The sequence below is a fragment of the Triticum urartu genome, chromosome 7A, assembly GCF_056163025.1.
Source record: "Triticum urartu cultivar PI428250 chromosome 7A, HENAU_Tu73, whole genome shotgun sequence".
NCBI lineage: Eukaryota > Viridiplantae > Streptophyta > Magnoliopsida > Poales > Poaceae > Triticum > Triticum urartu.
The window spans coordinates 732,721,610-732,731,703 of NC_141879.1; the positions used below are offsets into that span (position 1 = coordinate 732,721,610).

Below are 10,094 nucleotides of genomic sequence, written 5' to 3' on the forward strand. Positions count from 1 at the left end.
TACGATTTTTGAAAACCGGAAGAAAATTTCGAATTTTGGGCCGTTTTATGGATAGATGATGAAATTTCGAAATTCCAAACGTCTTTTGGAAAACATGAGCATCCATGAATTAATCTTGGACTTTTGAAAAAATTTGAAAGCCAGATATTTTTTAAAATTCCTAACTTTTTTTGGAAATTTTTGAAGACGTTATTGGAATTTTAATATATTTTTGAAAAAAAACTGATTTTTTGTATGTGTTAAACATTATTTGAAATTATGGGTTTTTATAAAAACAATAATGAAATGAAAAAAGAAACAGAAAAAACGAAAATTTAGAGAGAAAAAAACATGTTCCTGAACCTTCTAGATGGTTCGCAAACTGGTTAAAGCCGGCATGGACCTTATAGAAGGTTCCAAAACCAGGATCTGTAACTAAACGGGCCGGCGCATGTTACATGGCCTCGCTAGAGTCTGTGCGAATCAGCGTCGTCCTATGCCCTAGAGGACTCTGCCGGCCGCCTCTCCGCTGCCTCCTGCCCTCCCTTTTGTCGATCGAACACGACGCCGGCGTCGCGAGGCGTCCAGTAGGCTACACCCAGCAAATCTTCTGCGGCCCTGGTAACTAGGCAAGGTTAGCACTAATTGTTATCATCACTCATCTCTCTCAGACGTTTATCTTATACGTATAGAAATTGTACTTCCAATTCAGTTTAATTCTTTCTATTCGATTGTGAGATCCGTGAGGAGTAATATGTTTGATCTAATTCTTTACGGGAATATTTCTAGTCATATTGACAACTGTAGAGTCAATCTTAATCTTATTTAATGCTGCTTGGGCTACAGATTTTTTAGCACGTGCGTTCATCGTTTTTTAATCTGATCGATCTCGTGGACTAATATCCAACATATTGCAGATTATTCTGCCATGTCTTTCGCCGGTGTATCTGTCATCGCCAAGGGCAGGCGTCTCGGCATTGACACCTCAACTGCAACCGCCAGTGTCAGCGGGTACCACTTGCTTGCCGTCCAAGACCACTCGCGCATGCGCCAACCCTTGCTATCTCACGGTTTCGCCCTCGGTGGACACTGATGGAAAATCTTGTATAAGCCCGACAGCCACTAGTGCAGAACCGGGCAATAGCACCGGTTGGTAAGGCCCTTTAGTGCCGGTTTCATAACCGGCACTAAAGTGTGGTCACTAAATCCCCCCTTAGTACCGGTTCAGCACGAACCAGTGCTAAAAGGAAACCACGTGGCACGAGTCAGCTCCGGGGGCCGGGAGCCTTTTAGTACCGGTTGGTAACACCAACCGGTACTAAATGTTTGTGGGTTTTTGTTTTATTTTGTATTTTTTAATTAAATTTGTGTTATCAATTTAATTTAGGATTGTTTTACATTATAATGAGTTGTAGTCGTCGTCGTCATCATCATCATCATCATCATCACATATTAATAAATAAATAAACTCTAGCTAGCTAAAAATCATCGTAGTCGTCTAATTACCACTATTTAATCATCATAGTCATTACCGCTAACTATCTAATCATCACCAACACTGGCTAGCTTAAAGAGGAAACATTCACTTTCTAACAGAAGCAAAGATATCATTGAGTTCAACATAATCATCACCAACATCGAAGTTCAGGACACGGACATGAGACACTAATTAAGAGCATGAACTAGTGTTGCTCCCTCTCAGGTAGAATCGCATAGAACATGTATAGCTCTCCTGATTCATCATACTGGAGCATGCAGATGAATCTGTCTCCTAATCTTGGGTTGCGCTTCTCCTTGCTGCCCCCTAATACTTCTCTGCGATCGTTAACAATTTTGCTCCAATCTTTCACTATTAAGCATTCTTCGCTTTCAGAAATCCTGAATGCACTCATGTGCAATTAGGATATCTTGCCGTAAGCTAACCATTGACATGTCACCTTTAGTCTCGATCCACTGAGGCACAACTGTCATCGGAAGTCCCTGTTGAAGAACATCGTATAGTAATTAATATACTAAGCAATGAAAGTTTAGCTTCAAAAATAATGTATGCAAAAGATGCACTAATTAAGGACAAATAGTAAAAATCTTACCATCTTTCGATTATAGATGTGACCGTAGTTCAATACGATCACCATTGGTCGCACGTTTTGAGTACTAATATTTCTAAGTTCAGGAAAAAAATTTGTCTTGACAGTATTAAGATCCTCAAGCCATGAAACATAATAACTTATCTCCTCGCAGTTTAGTTGAGCCCCGGGGCAGTAGTAGGTCATGTATACCAAGCGCCGGACATGTTTACTTGAACCGAAATAAGCTGACAATACAAATTAGTTGTCAACTATTTTTGAATAAACTGTATCAAAGACATAAACATATGCATGCATAGTTGAGAAAAACTCACATAATGGTAGAACTGGAGGTGTTTGCACATCGACCCAGATGTCTATATTACCTTGAATATGATCTTCCGGACGAATATCAAATGTGACAACCATATCAGGCTCAAATGCATAAGCCTTGCATAGTGCTTACCAAGTTTTGCATTCAAAATGGGTGTATCTGTCTCCATTATATAATTTGACGTTGAAAGTATATCCATGCTCCGTCTTCAAGTAAACTCTCTTTACCTCCATATCATCTATAGCACTAAAACCTATCTTATCCAAGACAAAAATTCTTGCATGGCAGGGGATGCGCTAGTAGAATAGTGAAAATTTAAATTTATAAGTTGAAGCAAATGAAGCATAAGTCATGCTTTAAAATTATAAGTTGAAGCAAATGAAGTATAAGTTTTGCATTCAAATAATAATTGCCGTTGTGACTTACTGTATCCATTTCGAATGTCTCATCCAGCTTGATGCTGAAGCGCCTACCATCAACAAGGAAATTTCTGTCGCACAGGCCGCGCTGTTCTTCACAATGTTCGCACATAATGAAATCTTTTTCATCGTCAGATGACATTTCCTATATATGTTCATATAGGTGAAACATTAAACACTTATTACTATTTAACATTAATTATTATCTAGCCAAATATATATTCATCTAACATTTGACATTAATATATCTAACTATATTCATCTCTAACAATTGACATTACTATATATTTAACTTTTCTATCTAATTTATCTAACATTCGAAATTAATCTAACATTTATATAAACTCAAAATATATAAAAAATTAAATAAACAGAAAAACTCATTAACAAATAATATTTTAATTAGATCATCAAATCTGAGATACCTAAATTTTCTTACTAAAAAAACTAGTTATATTAATTATTCAACTAGTTCAAATCTCATAAACCTAAATAAACTAGTTCGACAATTTTCTTACTAAAAATAAATTAGTTATATTAATTATTCAACTAATTCAAATCTCTAGTTCGACAATTTTCTATCTAGCTAATTCATCTAACATTCGACATTAATCTAACATTCGATCATCCAATTAACTTTTCTAAAAAACAGAAAATAGAAAATAAGTAAAAAAAAATGTGTGTGTGTGTGTATGTGTGTGTATGTGTGTGTGTATGTATATGTACGTATATATGTGTGTGTATGTGTGTGTCTATGTATGTATACGTACGTACACTGCAGTGCGGCCCCGTACACCGCCGCCCCGTACGTACGAGCGGGGGCGCCGGCGTACGGGGCGGGGGCGCCGGCGTATGGGCCGGGTGCGACGACGACGGACGGCGGCGCGGGTACGCGAGACCGAGAGATGTACGGGACCGCGGCGTGACGACGACGGACGGCGGCGCGCGGCGTTCGGGGCGGCGGCGCGAGACGACGACGACGACGGGCAGCGGCGGGGACAGCGAGGACGACGACGGACGACGGGCGGCGACGAGACGGGTTCGAGCGGCGCGCGGCGATGTCGCGAGAGGTTGGAGACGAAAGTGGGGAGATGTAACTGAAATTTTCGGAAGTGCTGCTTATATAGGATGAGCCTTTAGTACCAGTTGGAGCCACCAACTGGTACTAAAGGCCAACTTTGGCCAGGCCAAGAGGCGGGAAGAGCAGGCCACCGGTTGGAGCCACCAACCGGTACTAAAGGCCTTGCGCTGCCACCCCAAAGTTTAGTCCCACCTCGCCCGGCGAAGGGCTGCTGCACTGGTTTATAAACCCAGCCGCGGCTACCTCTTCGAACTCCTCTATATAGCAGGCTTCTGGGCCTAATTAATTAGGGCGCACTGCCCTGTGAGTCTGCTGGCCCTTCTGGTCCTGCATTTGCACACCCTAGGTCTGGCAGGCCCACTGGGCAGCGCGCCAACAAATTTTTTATATAGTTTTTTCTTTTCTGCATTACTTATTTTCTTTTATTTATTTTTGAGTAGTTTTTTATATAGTTTTTTCTTTTCTGCATTATTTATTTTCTTCTATTTATTTTTGAGTAATTTTTTTATTTTCTGCATTATTTCTTTTCTTCTATTTATTTTTTTCTGGAAATTGAATACTGCATACTGAACAATTAGGTAAATGACCGAAAAACAACAAATGATGTCAGAACATGTTGGAAACTATTTATTTTTGAGTAATTTTTTGTATAGTTTTTTTATTTTCTGCATTATTTATTTTTTCTGGAAATTGAATGCTGCATACTGAACAATTAGGTAAATGACCGAAAAACAACAAATGATGTTAGAACATGTTGGAAATTGATGAGGTCGCTTTGAATGCTGCATACTGAACACAAAAGAAGTCCGGAGTTCAAATAAGTTTAAAAAACATTGAAGTGACCGTGTAACAGATGAGTTCTCGTCCGAAACCCTGATACTCTGAAAGAGTTTGTCCAGTTTGTACACGAAGTGCGTCCAGTTTTTGCCGTGACCCTTTTTACTCTTTCGCGCATGCTATGCTGGTGATATGATGATACCATGCCAAGTTTCAACATTTTCAGGATTCATTTTGTAGTGATTTTCAATTTTGCGGTCATTTAGCTCTCTAAAACAATTAGGTAAATGACCGAAAAACAAGAAATGATGTCAGAACATGTTGGAAATTGATGACATCGCTTTGAATGCTGCATACTGAACACAAAAGAAGTCCGGAGTTCAAATAAGTTTAAAAAACATTGAAGTGGCCGTCTAACAGATGAGTTCTCGTCCGAAACCCCGATACTCCGAAAGAGTATGTCCAATTTGTACACAAAGTGCGTCCAGTTTTTGCCGTGACCCTCTCTACTCTTTCGCGCATACTATGCGGGTGATATGATGATACCATGCCAAGTTTCAACATTTTCAGGATTCATTTTGTAGTGATTTTCAATTTCTCGGTCATTTAGCTCTCTAAAACAATTAGGTAAATGACCGAAAAACAACAAATGATGTCAGAACATGTTGGAAATTGATGACGTCGCTTTGAATGCTGCATACAGAACACAAAACAAGTCTGGAGTTCAAATAAGTTATTAAAAATAAAAAAGAGGTGCAATGCTGGTTAATTTGCTTCAAGCCATTCGGAATAATGTAGTTAGTACATGCGTTAAATGACCGAAAAACAACAAATGATGTCAGAACATGTTGGAAATTGATGACGTCGCTTTGAGTGCTGCATACTGAACACAAAAGAAGTCCGGAGTTCAAATAAACTATTAAAAATAAAAAAGATGTGCAATGTTGGTTAATTTGCTTCAAGCCATTCGGAATAGTGTAGACTGCACTGCACATAGCTCAGTGCAATCTATGCTATTCCGCAAGGCTTGAAGCTAATCAACATGTAGGTGAGCATTGCAACTCTTCGTCATTGTCTGTACACTCACCGCTTATAAACCACTCATACTGCCTCTTTCTTGGCGAGGTGGGACTAAAAATCAGCTTACAAAGAAACTCTAGTACCGGTTCATGGCATGAACCGGTACTAAAGGTCTTCGTGGGGGCCCAGACCTACCATAGCCTGACACAGCCTCATTAGTACCGGTTCGTGGCATGAACCGGTATTAAAGATTACCCACGAACCGGTACTAATAATGCCCGCCCGCCTAGCCGTTCGAACCGGCAGTAATGGTCACATTAGTGCCGGTTCAAATTCAAACCGGCACTAATGTGCTTCACATTTGATCCTTTTTCTGCTAGTGAGCTATTACCGGAACGAAGACGGCTATATACTACTTTGTGTTTTCCTCAACGAGGAAAATGATACCACTGCAGATCCCGTGAAGGCGCACGTCGTGTTTAGCTTCGTTGACGAGACCTACGAGCAAGAGCTGGCACATATCCATGGTAGGAAAATATTAGAGCTACGAGGCCAACACACTCATGCGATTAAGTACATCAAGAGAGCAGTCTTGGACAAACATCTCAAGAACGACAGTCTCACCATCCGGTGCGACGTCGTAGTCCTAAATCCAACATGCGACACCGCGTTCATCAAGGTGCCTCTGTCTGACATGCAACAGAACTTCACCGAATTTCTCCTGGCAGGGGAGGGCACCGACGTGGTCTTCCAGGTGGGTGGTGAGACCTTCGCCGCCCATCGCCGTGTTCTCGCGGCCCGGTCTATGGTCTTTAGAGCAGCTCTCTTTGGGCCCATGAAGGAAGGCACATCGACGGACACCACCGTGCAGATAGAGGACATGGACGCTATGGTGTTCAACGCGATGCTTGGGTTCATCTACAGTGACTCATTTCATGCGTTGGTGGCGGATGAAAACGAGGTCGACCTGCTGCAGTACCTGCTCGTTGTGACGGACATGTACAACCTCACAAGACTCCAGGCAATGTGCGAGAGGAAGCTGTGCGAGCACATCGAAGTGGGTACGGCGACCACCATCCTAGTGCTCGCCGAGCAGCACGGCTGCAATGGGCTGAGGAAGGCGTGCTACAAATTCCTCCAGCGTCCGGACAACCTGAGGGCAGTGGTTGACATGGACGGCTTTGATCAGTTGTGCAGGAGCTGCCCCTCTCTTATGAAAGACATGATCCTTGGCCTGCTACCCCCAAAGTAGGACTTCATATTAATGCAAGCTCTACATATTCCGGCGATTTTCCCACTTCCCTCGTTTACTCTTTTGTCATTGCAGAAGGAAAAGAGAATGAAGGCTCTTCGACTTAGATCTAGAAAACTATTGGATCCAACAGCCGAGTTGTTTAACATGTCTGAGGGGTGGGTGCCATTGGATCACTAATGGATGACATTGTCTAGCTTGCGACAATTTGCTATATCTTCAGTTTCGTTCATCCCTTGCGGGCGACGGTGTAGCATGTGTCCTTGTGGGCGGATGTACCTTAGTTAATTATCCTGCAAGAGTTTCAGTTTCATATTGCTATCCTTGAATCCTCCAGGACTGTTGCTATTTCTTTACATGCGACCTTTTGGAACATTGTGCAAACCCCTAGTAATTTCCTTAATTAAAACAATCGGCAAGAGCCGCAAACAGAAGCGAAAAAAAATAGAAAAGACTGCCGCATGGCGCTACTCTCGTCGAATAGTTGTCGTTTCCTCATATGGTTGGTACACCCGCAGTGGCGGAGCCAAGAAAATCAAATTAGGAGGGCCAAACGTTGCTAAACCTTATTTGGGAGGGTCAGATTATTAAAATGCATTGTTTTAACAGCTTAAAAGTCAATGTTTACACTAGTATTAGGCATAAACCAGTGACACTAGGGGGGCCAGGGCCCCTGCTGGTCCCCCCCTTACACCCGTCAGAGTTTTTTCACCAAGCAACGTCATTGCAGGCCAGGACTTGACACCTCCGATGCATGCATGTTTTGTGCCCTCCTCGAAACAGTCAAGCATGCTCTTCCTCTCGACCGTGATGGTTGTTCCCTCGTTACATTCGACTGTAATTAGTTGTAGTAGAACTATGGAATTGTAACGCCCTTTGGTGCAACAGAACCGTTTTTCAAGAAAGAGAATTGTAACGCCCTTTGATGTGCAACCTTTCATTTAGTAGTACATTGTTATCTGTCTAGATCAGTATTTTCCTCGTATCTAGCAGCGTTTCAAACGATCAAATGAATGTCCTGATCTCTTTGGCACTCTTAATCTCTAAGTTTCAGTGGACTTTTAGCATGCAAACACGATAGAAGTATTTTCATCAGTAGACTAGTAGAGTTAGTAGTAGTACACTTTTTTCAGAAGATAGCCAGTAGTAGTAATTTGTATCTCTCTACAAGTGAAAATTGCATATTGCAGTTGACCAGCAGTCCTTTCCTATGAAAATTGAAGCATGGCAAGGATCACGTCCTTCATAACAGTGGGGCAGCTCCTGCAGAGATGATCGAAGCCGTCCGTGGCCAACGCCTCCCTCAGGTTATCCCGAAACCGGAGGAAATCGTAGCATGCCTTCTTCAGGCCATTGCATCCATGCTGCTCAGCAAGTGCCAAGATGGTCATCGCCGTACTCACGCAAATGTTCTCGCATAGCTTCTTCTCACACAACAACCGGAGCCTCGGGACATCGTACCGATCCGCCGCGACGAGCAGGTGCTGTAGCATGACTCCCTCGTTCTCATGGTCCGCCGGCACCGGCAGAGATTCACCATAAATGAACCCAAGCATCGCCTCGAACACCGTGGCGTCCATGTCATCTACATGTACCACCGTCGACGTGCCTTCCTTCTTCATGGGGCCTAAGAGCAATGCCCTGAAGACGGTAGAGCGGGCCGCGAGGATACAACGGTGGGCGGCGAACGTCTCGCCACCGACCTCGAAAACCACGTCGGTGCCCTCTCTAGACTGAAGAAGGTCGGTGAAGTTCTGTTGTATATCGGATGACGGCACCTCGCCCAACTTATTCTCGCACATCTCCCTTAGCCTCGGGAGGTCGTACCGATGTGCCACGACGAGCAGCTGCCGCAGTAGGACACCCTCGTTATCATCGTCGGCCGACACAAGCAGCAAGTCGCCGTAGATGAACCCAAGCAACGCCTTGAACGCCGACGCATCCATGTCGTCTACCTGCTGGACTATAGTGGCCGTCGTCGTCAGCGACGTCCTCTCTTTGAGGGGTCGAAGAGCAACGCCTTGAAGACAGTAGAGCGGGCTGCGAGAACGCAGCGGTGGGCGGCAACCATCTCGCTGCCGACCTCGAAGACAATGTCGGTGCCCTCCCCGGTCAGGAGAAAGTCAGTGAAATTTTAGCGCATGTCGGACGGTGGCACCACGATGATGGGAGGAGGGGCGGCGGCAGTGTCATCGTCCAGCACCATGATGTCGCACCGTATGGTGAAACTGTTGTGCTTGATGTGTTCCTTTAGGGCCAATACTTCGCTAATGTTGATACGCGCAGGATCTTGCTTGTCGGTGTCTTGGGCGAAGCTGAACTCGAATTGTGCCTTGACGGGACATGAAGTGATGTCCATGAGGCAAAGCTCAAGCGATATGACGTCGGCGATGTCCAGGTGGTTGCCGCCGGGGTTGTAGTAGACGCCCCATCATTGGCCGCCGACGGTGAAACTGCGAGACCAGATGGGTTTGTTGGTTGGCGAGTAGCCTTCCACAACGAGCAAGTGGTACCCGCTGGCCGTGCCGGCGTCGATGCGTGGCGAGGTAGAACCGCCCACGAGCTTGCCATCGGCGATGACAGATACACCCGCGTATGACATGGTGGATAGATCGACGAGTCTGCTGTCAAAATAATTGTTGTCCGTGATACACAGATTAGGTGTTAGGATCCGATCTATATTATACAAGGACCCCACGGTGGTAAACCATAATGTATAGGCACGCAAGCATATATATACAAGGCAAGATCTCACGGTTGTATTCATTGTGCGAGACCGAATTTCAATCCACCTTATAATTTGATATGATATATATAATGAGAACCGTGTCTAATAAGATCCGATCTTGCCAACCGGTGGGTAAATTCAGTAGATATTTGTGTTATATTCTTGCATTGTGTAGTCCTTGCCCTATCCCTGATTGATTTTCATCCAACAAATAAAAATTGACGACCGCTAGTACTCCCGGTGGCTCAAGATCAATATCATCTATATCTATACCTACTAATAAAAAAAATAGGTATTCTTAGTCCGTCATGCTATTTTATAAAAAACAACCTGATGTGTCTGACATTAAACCCGTAAGTACGTATAAAATGTTTTTTTTAAATACTCATATCTTCTAAATTGTAACTACATGTTATATATGAAATTTGACTAGAAAAA

The 10,094-nt window shown here is 43.5% G+C and overlaps 1 protein-coding gene and 1 pseudogene across 1 annotated transcript; one reads left to right on the forward strand and one right to left on the reverse strand.

Moving 5' to 3' along the window:
- The first annotated feature begins 437 nt into the window (after positions 1-437).
- LOC125519495 (BTB/POZ and MATH domain-containing protein 2-like) lies at positions 438-6,928 on the forward strand. Its single transcript, XM_048684291.2, has 3 exons — positions 438-600; positions 897-1,049; positions 6,057-6,928. Exons 1-3 carry the CDS (start codon positions 438-440, stop codon positions 6,926-6,928), a joined length of 1,188 nt encoding a protein of 395 aa, XP_048540248.2.
- A 1,208-nt stretch (positions 6,929-8,136) lies between these two features.
- On the reverse strand, positions 8,137-9,287 carry LOC125519496 (BTB/POZ and MATH domain-containing protein 2 pseudogene; annotated as a pseudogene).
- Positions 9,288-10,094: the final 807 nt, after the last annotated feature.